Raw genomic sequence first — 16,671 nt, forward strand, 5'->3', positions numbered from 1 at the left:
CTGGGTAATTGGCTTTGTTCCTACACTTTCCCGCATGTGCAAGCCTCTCCAAAGGAATTCATTATATCAGAAGTCTTTGGATTGAAAGCTCCAATGTCAAGGCTGACAGAGAAAAGTGGATTCCTGCATCTTTGGATGCAAAGACAAAACATTGCCCAATCCTACTTTTTAAGCAGTGTCCCAATTGGGCTCTTTTTCAGGCACCCTGAAAAAAGAATAAATTAAAAGTTTTTTTTAATGGATAACATAGATTTCATGCGGGGACACAGAAATCTTGCAGATGTCTGTTATCGCACCAGACATTTGCTGGTGTTGTGGGTTTTTTATGTCTTTCTTTCTTTATTGTAGTATTGGAGATCCTTGATCACCATCTAGTGGAAACTACAATGCCATCCTGCCCTGCCTTGAGGGATAGGCCAGAACAGAAAACCTGTGATTTTGGGTGCTCTAAACTGGGTGCTGAAGTTTGGTGGTGGGTTTTGAACTGTCGCAGGAACCCCTAAATCAGGGTTTCTCAACCTTGGCAACTTTGAGACATGTGGACTTCAACTCCCAGAATTCCCCAGCCAGCCATTTTACTCTACTACACTACACTACACTACACTATAACATTACACTACATTACTTAAAATATACTTTCTCTCTCTCACACACACACACTATAAGACACCTTGTATCAGGTCTGAAATCACATGCCTTGAATTAACAAGGGGCAGGACCGAGTGCCGATGGGCAGCGTGCGGCCAAGAGATACTAATCAAATAAATAGATAACATGTAAAAAGAAACTAACTTCCAGAGGAGTGGACTTCAATTCCCAGAATTCTCGACCACGGTCCTGCTGGCTAGGGAATTCTGGGAGTTGAAATCCACCTCTCTTACAGTTGCCGAGTTTGAGCAAGGCTGGAAGGTCGTTGCCCGCCGGCGTCGCGCCGCTGAGAAACCACCGCGAGGCTGCCCCGGAGAGTCCCCGTCTGGGAGCCGGGGGGCTTCGCTGCCCTTGCCTAAGTCTATGGCTGAGAAGACGCGGAGGCTCCCGAACGGGAGGGAAGCGGGCCGAGGACGAGCGGAAGAAAGGAAAGGGGATTTGAGCCGGAAAGAAAGGAAAGATACAGTTTCTGTACTTCGGCTCCTCCTCCGGGCAGCTCGTGACGCGCCTGCTTGTGAGCGCAGAGGAGAGCGGAGCGCGAAACATGTCCGGGCGTGACTCTGAACTGCAAGACGCCGAGGCTGCGTCCGGTTTTTCCGACCTGAGCGACTCCGAGTGCTTGCAGATAGAAGAGCCGGAGGGGGGGTGAGCAGCGGGCGTTGTCTCCGCGTGACAGGCTGACTCTGGGTCACAAAACCCTGACTGGAACCGCGTCCCTTGGCTGCGCGGTTCCCCGAGCCGTAAATGAACTTCACGGGCTTGGTTCGCGCCAAGCCGGGCCCTTGTTTTATGGTTAGCTGCGTTTCTGGTTCGAGGTATCGCGCAACTCACCGAACACGGTTTAACTTGGGGTGTTGTGCGAACGCGGTTTGTGGTTGGCGCGTTTTTCGTCGCCCGGATTGGCGCTCCCGTCTGGAGACCCGGGGCTGCACCGTTAGAACTCATCTAAAATTCTTTGCCTTCAGATCAGTGTTTTAAGCGTGGTAACTTTAAGATGAACTTCAACTCCCAGAATTCCCCAGCCAGCAGGACCATTGTTGAGAATTCTGGGAGTTGAAGTCCACTCCTCTGGAAGTTAGGGTTAATTTTTAATATATATGCATCTGTATTGCTCCTTGTTAGTTCAAGTCATGTGATTTCAGACCTGATACAAGATGAGTGTCACAGCCTCAATTTGAGTTATGATAGCTGTGTAGCCAATGTGGCATGGTGTGTGAGTGAGAGAGAGAGAGAGAGAGAGAGAGAGACTATATAATATAGTATAGCAATGTTTCTTAACCTCAGCAACTTTAAGGCATGTGGACTTCAACTCCCAGAATTCCCCAGCCAGCCATTGTAATACTATACTATACTCTATACTCTACTCTACTATATTATAGCCCCATAGTCCCCAGCCCGATTTTCTATTTTCTTGGATTTTCCTTTTTTAGTATTGTTCTTAATTCTAGATGTATTATGTATTTTATATATATTTATAGTTTTAATATTTTTTGTAAGTTGCCCAGAGTCCCCTATTGTGGGGGAGATGGGCGGGGGAGAAATCCAATCCAACAACCACTACACTACACTACACTACACTACACTATTGCTGTGGAATTTTTGCCAAAGACAGGAGCACAACGCTGAGGAGAAGAACCAGGTTTATTGCAATGATCATTGGGTGCCTGCTTTCCAAGAAAGAGGGACCCTGGACGATAGAAAAGCATAGGATTTATACACTTTTGAGGTTGAGAGGCGGGAAATCTGAGGGATCTGTTTGAGGATAGGTTTGGATAGGTGTTAAATGGGGGATAAATGGTTTTTCTATTGTGAGATAAGAACCACGCTGTAGCTGAGTCAAGGAATCGTGGCATCCTTGGGGTTCTCTGAGCTTGGTTCTTTTCTTGCAAACGTTTCATTACCCGGCTAGGTAACATCTTCAGTGCTAGAAGGGAGTGGGGTTTGCTCTCTGTTTATATACAGTGGCCTGCCCTGCCAGTGCTGGTGGGGGTGTGGGCTTTGTTTTGCTCCTCTGGTAGTTCTTTGATTGGCATATATTTGCTGCTTGATTGTGTCCCTGGTGGTGACCTTTGTTTATCTGGGTGATGATTGCTGGTGAGGCGATCTTCTGGTCTTTTGTCTCTTTTGAATAGTATGTAGATGCTGTTTATCTCTGTTGTGTCTGTTAATGGCTGCTTTGTCTGAATACCGAGCTTCCAAGAATTCTCTTGCATTTTTGGATTTAGCGTGGTCTAAAATGCTGACAGTTTCCCAGTTAAAACTATGGTTATATCTGTCCATGTGTTGTGAGATTAAGGAGTTTTCATCACATCTTCTGACTGCTAGTTGGTGTTCATGGATGTGCTCTGCAAGCCTTCTGCCTGTCTGTCCTACATAGTGGTTGTTACAGTCCTTACACTGTATGTTATAGATGACTCCTGTTTTTAATTCTTGTGCTACTGGGTCTTTTGGTTTACTTAAGATATTTTGGAGTGACTTTGTTGGTTTGTGTGCTACAGAGATGCCGTGTGGTTGTAATAGTCTGTTGGTAGTTTCTGAGACGCTACTGATGTATGGCAGTGTGATCCTTTTCATAGCTTGTGTTGCTTGTGTTGTAGTAGGCTGAATGGTCAGGCACTTTTTGGTGAAGTTGTGTGGATATCCATTTTGTTGGAAGATGTTGTATAGGTGGTCTGTTTCCTTCTTCTGCTGTTCTGGGTTGCTGCAGTGCGTTTGTGCTCGTTTGAATAATGTTCTTATACAGCTCCTCTTGTGGGAGGTTGGGTTGTTACTTTGGTAATGGAGTACAGTGGTACCTCAGGTCACGAACGCTTCTGTTCACGAACAATTCGGTTCACGACCAGCACCGTTCGCAAAATTTTGCTTCCGTTCGCAAACGCAGGATCGGGTGACAAACAGGATCCGCGGCCATTTTCCCTGCCGTGACACGTGGTCGTGGCTTCCTGTAGGGAGGGGGACTCTCCCTCCAAACATTAACCGCCTCCCCACCCGCCTTCCTGTCCTCCACGCCAGAAGTCGCCTCAAGCAAGGTTAGCGTTCTCTCTCTTCGTACTGTACTTTGTTTCATATTTTTGTGGTTTAAAAAAAAAAAATCATAGGGGTCAAAACGGATTAACCGTATTTACATTGAACCTTATGGGAAAATTTGAATCAGTTGGCAACCAAAATCGGTTGGCGACCAAATTCATAGGGGTCAAAACGGATTAACAGTATTTACATTGAACGTTATGGGAAAATTTGATTCAGTTTGCGACCAATTTGGGTCGCGACCAGAGTCACGGAACGAATTAAGTTCGTGACCCGAGGTACCACTGTACTTGATTGGTGTGGGTTGTGTTTCGATAGACTTGAGCTTCTAATTTCCTGTTGTTTCCTCTGCTGATGAGGATATCGAGGAAGGGTAGTGTGTTAAGTTCGTGAACCGAGGTACCACTGTACTGGTCCTCCTCCTCACAACCCTGGTTCTGGACTAAGAAAGGAACAAAACAAGTAGACCGGTATTTGCTCAGATAGAATCAAGCGCGTGACCTTGACGCGTGAAGTCTTGTCGGCTCCCCTTGCTTTCTAGGATCTCCCGGTCTTCGTCCAAGAAGGACTCGCACAAGTCTAGGGGCGGCTAGAATTGATTTTTTAGAGCCCAGCCCTGGTCAACAATGTGGATTAAAACGTAAAGAGGGAATCTCACACTCAGATATTCACTGGGTACAAGACGCAAAAAAGGGTATTTACTTACTATGAAGTCTCAGGTTCAAGCAGCTGTTTGGCTCAAAACCAAAGCTCCCTTTACTACCAATGTTGAAGCAGGCAGAGACTGGGGCAGCACCCTCCAGACAAATGGGCCGGTGCCGGCTGGGTGAAGTTGCCTGGGCTTGGTCCGTGGACCCGGTTAGTCTCAGGCTCCTGGCTGGCTTGTCAAAGGGTTAGAAAGAAAGCTTACAAGGTTTGTCTCCCAGCCGGGAATAAACAGGCAGGCAGATGCTTGAAGGAGAGAGAAGACTTTATTTTCGAGAGCCCCATACACAAAATGAGATCAGCTGTCCGGGCGGCTGCACTAAGGGTTTCCCCAGGAGTTCCTTTTATAGGGAAGACCCTATTGTTCCTTGCCGACAAAGATCCGCATAGTCAAAGCTATGGTTTTTCCAGTAGTAATGTATGGCTGTGAGAGCTGGACCATAAAAAAGGCCGAGCGCCGAAGAATTGATGCCTTTGAATTGTGGTGCTGGAGAAGACTCTTAAGAGTCCCCTGGACTGCTAGGAGGTCAAACCAGTCAATCTTAAAGGAAATCAACCCTGATTGCTCATTGGAAGGACTGATAATGAAGCTCAAGCTCAGATACTTTGGTCACCTAATGCGAAGAGAGGAGTCTTTGGAAAAGACCCTGATGCTGGGAAAGATTGAAGGCAAAAGGAGAAGAGGACGGCAGAGGATGAGATGGTTAGATAGCATCACTGAAGCAATGAGCATGAAACTGAGCAAACTCAGGGAGGCAGTGAAGGACCGGAAGGCCTGGCGCAGTATGGTTCATGGGGTCACGGAGAGTCGGACACGACTTAACGACTAAACAACAACTAAACAACCCTATTGTTCCTTGAAAGGTGCGAAGGAATGCCCGCCCTCTAGGAATTTTTTTTCCCTTTTATTTTTGTGAATGTGTATTGTTATAGGTTTTAATTGTATATTTATTTATTGTTTTAACGTCTTGTGAGCTGCCCAGAGTCCCCCATTGGGGGGAGATGGGTGGGGGACAAATTTAATTAATTAATTAATTAAATAAATTCTTAGACAAGGTAATTAGCCAGGATTCCAAACGGACTAGATCTTTAGAAGGGAGTGTCCTAAGGTCAGGAACCCTACCGAGCTGGGGTTTCCTGGGTTTGCTTTATCAGGTATTGTCTCATTGGAATGTAGATCCCTTCGGGGAAGAAACCTTTTTTAAGATTTGATTAAGGCTTGAAGGAATGTTGACCCTTCCTGCTAGGGTTATTTAATTTGGGGCTAGGGTGGAAGATGCTTGATTCTTCCTGCTATCTTTTTGGGTGAGCCCATTCTTACCGTAATTTAATCATGTGCCTTGACTGCTGTTAAGATAAACGATGGTAGGGTGAGACAAATGGGAAGCTTTGACTTCCTGCTGACCTGGGTCAGGGGGAAGAATTTGATTTCCTTCTCATGCCACATAGGCCAAATGGAAGGCAAAGTTGTGGGGAGAAAGGAAGGGAACGTCTGTTCTCCTGAGAGATGGAAATGAGGGTGGCATCTGGGCTTCCCTGAGTAGCTTATTGCTGGAGAAGCTGACCCTTATAAACATCATGCAACTTTCCAAACTGGTGCCTCTGTTTTCCTTCTCCCTCTTCATTTCACTTTCCTTTAGTGCTGTGTCTTTTCCATTCCTAAACCTGAGGACAGAGCCTGTCTGTTCTTATTCTTGAAAACCCCACTCGGGGAGCAGGATATAGAAATACTTTCAATAAGAAATAGACATCCTTTCATGTAGGATTACTATATCGGGGTGGCAAAACTCCTGGTGGTCACTAAATGGCATCCAAGAGATAAAGAAAAGTAACTCTTGGCTGCCATCTGGTGCTCATCTGGCTTCTAGCAGCAGAAATACGATAACCTGAACTTCTTGCCTGCTCACAGCAGGGAATCCCAACCCGGAAGCCGTCCCAGCCCTTGGCATCTTGATTCCCAGGGTGCTCACGTGGAAGAAAGGAGACGGGTGACAGCAAAGAGAAAGAGAGCGAAGACACCTCTCGAAGATTTCCACCTGCGCTACCTTTGGGTCACGGATCTCTCTGCACAAGCTTGGTGCGAGCAACAAATGGTTTATCACAGAGAACGGCCGGATCTGCAATTGCCAGAGAGGGAAGTGCTGTTAAATACAGGAAAGTCCATACATCTTGTCAGAGGTGACGTCATTTGGATGTCTTGGTGATTCCAGCCTTTTCTTTACTTTCTTTAATATACTGTATTGCAAGGGGTGGGAAATAGGGTCCTTGAACTGTTATGAACATGTCCATATTTTTTATCTGTAAAATGGTGGGTGTTTTCTGTATAATAAAGTTGCTAGTCCTTAAGGTGCCCCAGAACTACCTTTTTGTATGGGACTAATATGGCTCCCCTTCTAGCATGTGACTTTTCCTTTATAGTAACAGAAAGTAGCAACATCCAGCCAGTTGTGGCTGAGGTTTAAAAAGCTGATTAGAGTCATACCTGGTTAGTACTTGGATGGGAGGCCACCAGGAAATGCCAAAGTTATAAATTAGAAGGGATTAGACGAAGAAAAGACTGAGAAGTTGGCAGTGGCAACCCACTTCTGTATTATTGCCAAAAGAGTTACCAAAAGTCAGGCTGAACGCAAGAGAAACTTTGATCTTTCAACAGTAGAAGTATTCTTTTTGAATCCAGCCCCCATCCCCACACCGGTCTAGGATTGCTTAAAATCAAAGCCATGCAGTTTCTTATCATTTTTAAGGGGGATCTTATCATTTTTCTCAACCCTGATTGCTCATTGGAAGGATCGATAATGAAGCTCAAGCTCAGATACTTTGGTCACCTAATGCGAAGAGAGATCTCTTTGGAGAAGACCCTGATGCTGGGAAAGATTGAAGGCCAAAGGAGAAGAGGACGGCAGAGGATGAGATGGTTAGATAGCATCACTGAAGCAATGAGCATGAAACTGAGCAAACTCAGGGAGGCAGTGAAGGACAGGAAGGCCTGGCGCAATATGGTTCATGGGGTCACGAAGAGTCGGACACGACTTAACGACTAAACAACAACAACAAAATCATTTTTCAGTGGGAAACACACAACCAGAATAATCCTTTTAAACAGATTTATAGTTGCTCAATAATACACAAGAAAAGTGAAACCCCAGATCTCCCTAAAAACTCAAGAAAGAGACAGTAAAACTCGGCCCTCTCAAAAAACGTGAAGGGTGGTTCAAGGCCATTGCTACTCAAAGGAACCAGCGCAGGCAACTAATGGAGTGTCTGGGAAAGGGCACAGCCAGCTGGCTGGCTCCAGTTCTAAACAGGAGCTGCAGCTTTTGAGCTCCCATTTACAGCATCTGTCCTTGGAGCCAGTGATTCTATAGAAGGGGAATGAGGAAAGTAATGCTGAGAATACAAATGAGCGTGTGTGTGTGTGTATACACGCACACATACATACAGTACTGTGCAAAAGTTTTAGGCAGGTGTGAAAAAATGCTGTAAAGTAGTGCTTTCAAAGCTATATATTGTAATTGTTTATCTTTATCAATTTACAAAATGCAAAGTGAGCAAACAGAAGAAATACCCAAATCAAATCAATATTTGGTGTGACCTCCCTTTGGCTTCAAACCAGCATCACTTCTTACACTTGCACAAAGTCAGGGATCTTGTAGGATTAGAGTCAGGGATATGATTAACCAATTATACCAAGCAGGTGCTAATGATCATCAATTTCATATGTAGGTTGAAACACCGTCATTAACTGAAACAGAAACAGTTGTGTAGGAGGCTTAAAACTGGGTGAGGAACAGCCAAACTCTGCTACTAAGGTGAGGTGGTGGAAGACAGTTTCATGTCACAGGTCATATCCCATGGCAAGACTGAGCACAGCAACAAGACACACGGTAGTTATACTGCATCCGCGAGGTCTCTCCCAGGCAAAAATTTCAAAGCAGACTGGGGTTTCAGGATGTGCTGTTCAAGCTCTTTTGAAGAAGCACAAAGAAATGGGCAACGTTGAGGATGGTAGACGCAGTGCTTGGCCAAGGAAACTTAATGCAGCAGATGGAAGACGCATCATGCTTGCTTCCCTTCAACATGGGAAGATGTCCAGCAGTGCCATCAGCACAGAACTGGCAGAAACCAGTGGGACCCAGGTACGTCCATCTACTGTCCAGAGAAGTCTGGCCAGAAGTGGTCTTCACGGAAGAATTATGGCCAAAAAGCCATACCTCTGACATGGAAACAAGACTAAGCGACTCAACTATGCACAAAAACATAGGAACTGGGGTGCAGAAAAATGGCAGCAGGTGCTCTGGACTGAGGAGTCAAAATTTGAAAGATTTGGCTGTAGCAGGAGGCAGTTGGTTCGCCGAAGGGCTGGAGAGCAGCACAATAATGAGTGTCTGCAGGCAACAGTGAAGCATGGTGGAGGTTCCTTGCAAGTTTGGGGCTGCATTTCTGCAAATGGAGTTGGAGACACCAGGATCAATGGTGTCCTCAGTGCTGAGAAATACAGGCAGATACTTATCCATCATGCCATACCATCAGGGAGGCGTGTGACTGGCCCCAAATTTATTTTGCAGCAGGACAGTCACCCCAAACATATAGCCAATGTCATTAAGAACTATCTTCAGTGTAAAGAAGAACAAGGAGTCCTGGAAGTGATGGTTTGGCCCCCACAGAGCCCTGATCTCAACATCATCCAGTCTGTCTGGGATTACATGAAGAGACAGAAGGATTTGAGGCAGCCTACATCCACAGGAGATCTGTGGTTAGTTCTCCAAGTTGTTTGGAACAACCTACTTGCCGAGTTCCTTCAAAAACTGTGTGCAAGTGTACCTAGAAGAATTGATGCTGTTTTGAAGGCAAAGGGTGGTCACACCAAATATTGATTTGAATTGGATTTCTCTTCTGTTCACTCACTTTGCACTTTGTAAATCGATAAACCTAAACAATTACAATATATATTTTTGAAAGCATTCTTATTTGACAGCATTTTTTCACACCTGCCTAAAACTCTTGCACAGTACTGTATATATAATTTTTATTAAAGATTTTTAAAAAGGGAGATAAAAACTAATGCAAAACAATATAAAGTAAGAAAAACAAAGAATGAAATATAAAAGAAAGCTAAAAGTGCAAGAAAGGAAAAAAAGTTAAAAATGGGAAGGAAAGAAAAAAGATACAAAGAAGTCGCTTCCAATTTTCTTTACAGCAGTTATAAGTACAAATGTACCTCTTCCTCTATGGTTGCAACATAACTCTCTTCTTTCTATAATCTATCCTATCTAATCACCAAAACCATAAACCATACGCATGTTTTTCTCAGCCCATTGGGAGGAGGTGCCATAGAGGTAAGTGGCTAATCGTAAGAGCAGGGCACCAACATTCTTTCTCTGTTGCTGCTTCCATCCAGAACTGCAAGATCATGACTTGGTGGATGTCAGGACCACGAGCCAAGAAGACAGATGGGCCATCAAGCTGCTTAACCTTCTCCAGGCCATCGCTGATCTACGAGAAGGTCAGCTCCCTGGTCCTGGGCTGCTCCCAAAGCCCCTCATGATGGCAAAGTGCTGGAATGTTGCCTCTTCCTGGCAGGTCGGCGTGTGCGCGAATGCCCCGTCTTTGGAGTGTTAGAAGGCGTTTTCGTGTTGGGAATTGTTGACCAGCTGAATTATACGGCTAACGGGGAGCTGCAACTGAACGAGTTGAAGACACGGAAAAAACCCTGCCTGCCTTTCCCTGCGCAGAAGAAGAGGGACCGTTTCCAGGTGGGTCATGGTGGGTTTGGTGGAGGCCCAGGAGGCTCAAGGGGAGGGTTGGAAACCAGAGGTGGGGAGTGAATTGGCTGTGTTCACCCCATGAATTTAACGGGGTCAGTACAGGTAGTCCCTGGGTTAAGAACACCTGATTTAAGGACGACCCATAGTTAAGAACGGAGCCTATTGTGGCAAAATTCGAGTTAAATACACAATGATTGGAGTTAAAAACCCAACGGTTCAAGTTCATTACACAATACTACTTATGCAGAACTATACAATAATACTGTTCTGGCTGACATACAAATTTGACTTATGGACAGACCTTGGGAACCAATTCGTTCTTAAAGTGGGGACTACCTGTGAAAGACCTAGCAGCTGCATTCACACAACAGAGAATCCAGAAGTTGGAAGAGAACTTAGAAGTCATCTAGTACAGCTATCTGTTCTCTGCAGGATCCACTAGACCAGTGTTTTTTGAGCTTGTCCACTTTAAGATGGGTGGACTCCAACTTCCAGAATTCCCCAGCCAGCCATGCTGGCTGGGGGATTTTGGGAGTTGGAGTCCACACAACTTAAAGTTGCTGAGGTTGAGAAACACTGGTTTAGAGAATTGAAGTGAATAGAAATGTTGGCTAAGAGCAGCTTATAGAATAAGTAGTGCTGTGACCACCACTGTGGAGAGCCACAGAGAACATCTTGGAGAAACACTGCAGCGACAGTTAAAAATTAAACATGTTTAAAGGCCAGGCAATAAAAAAAGCATTAGAAAGAAACTGCCAGTGCTGAAAATGGAAAAATTAATGTAACAGACACCCCTTTCTCCTGCCTTTGAATTAATCCATGTTTCGTAGAATCATTGAATGTTAGAGGTCAAGCCATGATCATTGAATGTTAGAGCAGTGTTTCTCAACCTTGGCCACTTTAAGATGTGTGGACTTCAACTCCCAGAATTCTCTAGCCAGCATGACTGACTGGGGAATTCTGGGAGTTGAAGTCCCCACATCTTCAAGTGGCTAAGTTGAGAAATGCTGCACTAGAGCATCTCTGAAGGATGATCATGTAGCTGCTGCTGAACTCCAGTATAAGGGAATTTAGCACTTCATGCAGCATGAAACCTTTCCACAGAGTAACATCTCATAAAGTCAGATAGTTCCTCCTGCTATCTGGCCTTAACTTCCTCGACCTCTGGGTTCTGGTCCTGCCCTCTGTAACAATAGAAAATATGCTCACTGCTTCTCCTGTGTGACAATCCTTCTGATATTTGAAGCCTGCTATCCTGTGTCCCCAGTCACCTCTGCTGTAAGGTAAATGTATCTCGTTCCCTTAACTGTTCCTCAGAGGGCTTGGTTTCCATCTTGGTTGTCCTCCTCTGATGCCCATTTTGTCACTGTCCTTTTGGTACAGTGGTCTCCAGAACTGGATCCAGTACTCCAAATGGAATTTGATCAGGGGAAAGTAAAGTGGGACAATCACTTTCCATGATCTGAATTCTCTGCTTGTGTTAAATGCCCGCCCCCCGTAGCATTTGCCTGTTTAGCTGCTGCATCACATGGCTGGCTTAGGTTTAACTTATGGTCAGCAGAGATACCCCAGTCCTTCTCACATGTTGTACCTTCTAATCATGGTTGCTTAGAACCTAAGTGTATATTTTTGAACATTTATCAGATTCTGTTTGAAATAGATGATGGCAAATATACCAAAGAAGCTTGGGATTTAGACCTAGAAAAATCATTAAACAATAATATTTGGCAGTCTTGAGGACAGCATGAGGGATTTCCATACAGGCATTACGTATTACACATTTACATTGGGGTATCAAATCCCAATAAGACCTCATATACATGTTTAAATATCCAGTGAGATGCAGGTGAGGTTGAAAATTGGATGTGACTCAAGAAACTCTGCTTGATTCATTGCAGATCTTTTTATATAAATATCTGTTTGATGCTATGGTGCAAGGATGTTTAACCCAGGATAATTTTGTCCATCATCTTCATCTGGAGCCCAAACAACCACTTGGCCTGCAGATCCAAGAACACGCTCAAAAAGTTGGGTTCATGGTGCACTGCTTCCAAGACCTCCTGGAGCTGATGGTCCTCAACTTGACCCACTCAGACATTCCGGCCATTGGCCACCTGCAAATTGAGTATGTGCATCAGCAGACCAACGCTTTGATTGGCACCGAAGTCATCACCTATGACCACGATGAATTGATGGCCATGACCCATGATTTCTTAGAGTATTGGAAAGGGCAAAGAGATCCCAAGGGGGTGGACATTGAGGACACATGGAAATGCTGCTATTGTGCCTTCAAGGACATCTGTAATTGGCGCCAGCAGAGAGCAGGGAGCCTGACTAAAAAGTGCAGTGAAAAGAAAACATAAGCGAAAGTCAAGCCAATCCTAGCCAAATCCTTGGACTACACTTCCTGTTATTCTCCAACAGTATGACTTCTCGCTAAGGATGATAGAAGCTGTAGTCCATCATCCTTCAAAGAATGATTTCCTTAAGCCCTGGAATTTATTGGATCAGCCCATCTCCTTTGGCCCAGGAGCCAAACCATTCTAGCTTCCCTGTTTTCCTCTGTCTTTCGGTCACAAAGCTGTAGCTTCAATATCCTGAATGTGAGCTTTGTATCAGGGTAGGGGGACCGGGTTGGTGGGGGGCATGTATGCAAGCACAAATGGGTGCATATAAAAAAATATTGTCAGGTCATCCTGTTTTATTGTGATAAATTTGCGTAGTATTTTTTTTACCTCTGGACAGCCATAAGCTGGACTAGTCCAACATGTCTTGACAGACCCGGCATAGTCTGGGCCTCATCCATAGGCAGCCAAGAGATGTGCCTTCTCTGTCATGGCACCTGCCCTCTGGAACAACATCCCCTCTCCCTCCCTCACCTGGTCTGTGAGACTGAGATTTTGTTACACTTTAAAGCAGTGTTTCTCAACCTTGGGAACTTGAAGATGTGTGGACTTCAACTCCCAGAATTCCCCAGCCAGCAATTACCTCTTTTAGAAAGATGCGTCCAGTTCAACCTTCACTTGTAGTCCATTAATGACGCAATCTACTGTTTCATCACAATAGCCACCATCAATAACAGGCTTCCCCCCCCCTCTTTTTTTAAGAAGCATCTCCTCTTTGGTATAAACTGTACTTTGAAAATCAGATTGTTGCTGGAACCTTTTAGTTGTGAAGGCTTTCAGCAGTGATGGGAGGAACACCAGAGGGCAGTCTTGCTGTAAGAACTGGCATTGTCGGTTGTTCTCTAAGCTTGCATAAAGCTCAGTTTTCTGTGCAAATGGTGCTAAATTGGCTGTCGAAAAATGCATCATTATGGGAAGACCTAGAAGGCTCTTGTGCTGGGAGAGGTAGAAGGAAAGACAAGGAGAGGATGATCAGCAGCAAGCGGGATGGACTCAGTTACAGTGGTAGCGGATGCACCATTAGAAGACCTGAAAGACCAGGTTAAGGACAGATAGTCATGGAGAAAATCTTTCTTTGTGGTTGCTAAGAGTCCAAAAATGACTTGATGGCACATAATCAGTCAATTGTAGGCTTAGCTTGGGAAGTTGAAAAACCATCCAGGAAGAAGGCTGTAGAAAGCACTACAAGTAGTCCTCCCTTAACGACCATTCATTTAACGATGGTTCGAAGTTACAACAGCCTCAGAAAAAGTGTTTTACTTGCACTTATGACCATCGCAAACCATCACACCACCCCCTGAGGCCACATGATCGCAATTTGCAATCTTTTTTGCAACAGTCATTAAGTGAATCACTACAGTTAAGCAAATCAGTTGGCCATTAAGTGAATTCTGGCAAAAAAGGTCCATTGGGGAAGCTGGATTTGTTTAACAATCGTGATTCACTTAATGACCATCATAAAAATGGTTGTAAAACTGGGTCTGGTCACACGGTGACTCGCATAACAACTGCCCTGCTTAACTACCAATTTTCTGGTCCCCACTGTGGATGTTAAGCAAGGACTATCTGTACAAACTGTTGCCAAGAAAAAAAAAATCATAGATGTGTCCAGACTTTGCTTAAATCAAAGGGAACCTGTGCCTTTTATATTGGAGAATGGCAAAGTTTGGACATCTGGTCCACATGATGAACAAGAATGAGGTACCCCACAAATTGCTAACATTCATAAGGATGCTTATAGAAGTGATAAAATGATAGAAATTAGAAGCTAGAGGGCAAAAGAAAAGCAGTGCAAAAACTAAGCCTTCTGAAGGTAACCCCAAATGTATCATGGCACAAGGTGAAAGCCTAGTGGACAGGAAAGTGTCAGGAGTTTCTCATGGGAAGAAATTCATCCCGTTATCTGTACCACAATATTATGGCTACATGGATCATGAAAAAAAACCTTGTTATTGTGTGTTGTGCACGTATACTGCTAATTACTGCCACCTATTGGCGTGTGTGTGCTAGTTACCCAGTGGGGGGGGGTATGGAGTGGCAATATAACTGGAGCATTGTATGCCCAGCCTCGCAGTTGTTTTAGCGTTAGCCACCATGTAGTTATGTAGTTTTATGGGTTATGTAGTCGTAACTAATAACCAAGTAGTGTACCTCTTCTCTGAGAGTTTTTGGCTAGAGACTTTATGTTTGTAGATAAGTCTTGGATGCTGAATTTATGAGAAGACATGTTTTTTCCTATATTTTGTATACAACTTTTATTTTACGAAGTTTTGCATTTTTATCAATAAACAACCAGATAGTATATATTTTCTGGCTGAGTTTCTTTGGAGAAAAAGATATGGACATTGCAGTTTGCAAACCTCTCATGCTGATGTGTATTTTTTCCCTGGGCAAAGTTTTTCTGGGAGCATTGCTGTACTCTGCACAACAGAAAGAAGAAATGGGAAGCTGTGGTTGGAACTGATGCTAGTAGACAACAGCTACTATAGCAATATGGCAGATATAGATTAGGAGAGGCATTCGAAATATTCGTGTAATCTTAAATATGTCAAATATTGCTGATCATTACAAAATTACTGGCAATCAAATAGTGGTGCCCAGAGCCATCCTTAATCAGCTTTTAATGGACTTCCACAGAACAACTCACTGTGGTGCTAGAGCTATGGGAAATCTAGCATCGCAGTACAGTGGTACCTCTAGTTACAAACTTAATCCGTTCCGTGACTCTGGTTGCAACTCGAGTTGGTCTCAAGTCGAGGTAAAGTTTCCCATAAGGTTCAATGTAAATACGGTTAATCCGTTCCGCCCTCCGAATTTGGTCGCACCCCGAGGCAAATTTCCCCATAAGGTTCAATGTAAATACGGCTAATCCGCCCTCTGAATTTGGTCACACCCCGAGGTAAATTTCCCCCATAAGGTTCAATGTAAATACGGCTAAACAGTTCTGAAACATATGCATTTTATTTTTAAACCTCAAAAACCTTCCAAACACCACAAAAACCTTCCAAATGCCACAAAACACACCACAAGCCCCACCGAACATCTCCTTGCTACCGTGATCTCGCCCACAGGAAGCCACGACCGCGTGGCAGCAGGGAAAATGGCCGCAGATCCGGTTCGTAAGTAGAGGCGGAGTTCGCAAGTAGAGGTAAATTTTTGGGGCCGGAGCTGGTCGTATCTTGAAACATTCGTAAGGAGGGGCGTTCATAACTAGAGGTACCACTGTATCTAATCTGAATAGTAGGAAACTGAGACGTGTGTATGAAAAACAATCACAGAATAAGTAGGAACCCCCCCTCCCTGGGGGTTCAATTAACAGGACAAAGCCTAGGAGAAAACTGGCCAGTAGTCTTTGCAGAAATGCCTAGGCACATGGGATACAAGTATTTGTTAATATTTGTCAACTTATCTAAAGTGTTGCCAGTAGCCCTTTTAAGGGTTTGGGTAGCCCCTAGGAAAGGGTTGGGATTAAGCCCCTTGGAAATCCTATATGGGAGGCCTTGTCCAGTGACCCCTGAGGGGGCAAATGGTACTCCAGTGCATGTAAGAGGCCACCTGTGTGAAGGAATATTTGGTCTCTCTATCTGCTGCTGTCTCCTCTCCCCATAGGTACACCCAGGTATTTGCCCCACTGCCATTGGAAAGTCCCGTCCATTCCGGACTAGGTTTTCCTGAAATCGTGGAAGAACAAGACAATACAGCCTAAGTCAGTGATGGGCGAACCTATGACGTGTCAAAGGTGACACGCCACGATGTTTTGGGTGACATGCCAGCGTTCCAACCACAACTCTTCTCCCTGTCTGAGTTACCAAAGAAACTAAGTTGGTTTTACTCTTATTTCATTTTTGTAATTATTTGACGTTTCTTTATATAATACGTACACGATTGGACTGTATTTTTTTTAAATAAATATGTAAAGAATTGTTTCTCTTTTGTTCAGGGGTGGGGGTGGGGTCAACACCAGCAGAGTCAAGTTAGGCATTTTCCGAATTTTTGACACACCGAGCCCAAAAGATTGGGCATCACTGGCCTCCGTGGAGAGGTCCCCCATTTTCCTCGTTGAAATCGGAAGGGGTAAAGCCGGGGATCCATTACACCCAAGTGAAGAAGATTCCAGACAG

General features: G+C 44.5%; 1 protein-coding gene across 1 annotated transcript; it reads left to right on the forward strand.

Moving 5' to 3' along the window:
* Positions 1-906: 906 nt before the first annotated feature.
* Positions 907-16,435, forward strand: EXO5 (exonuclease 5). Its single transcript, XM_088152325.1, has 5 exons — positions 907-1,293; positions 6,290-6,558; positions 9,779-9,883; positions 9,961-10,133; positions 12,044-16,435. The coding sequence occupies exons 1-5, from the start codon at positions 1,193-1,195 to the stop codon at positions 12,506-12,508; spliced, it is 1,113 nt and encodes a 370-aa protein (XP_088008451.1). The 5' UTR covers positions 907-1,192; the 3' UTR covers positions 12,509-16,435.
* Positions 16,436-16,671: the final 236 nt, after the last annotated feature.

Source organism: Python bivittatus, unplaced genomic scaffold, assembly GCF_059951505.1.
Source record: "Python bivittatus isolate LINGU-HERP-01145 unplaced genomic scaffold, Pbiv_v1 ctg000690_np1212, whole genome shotgun sequence".
Taxonomy (NCBI): Eukaryota; Metazoa; Chordata; class Lepidosauria; order Squamata; family Pythonidae; genus Python; species Python bivittatus.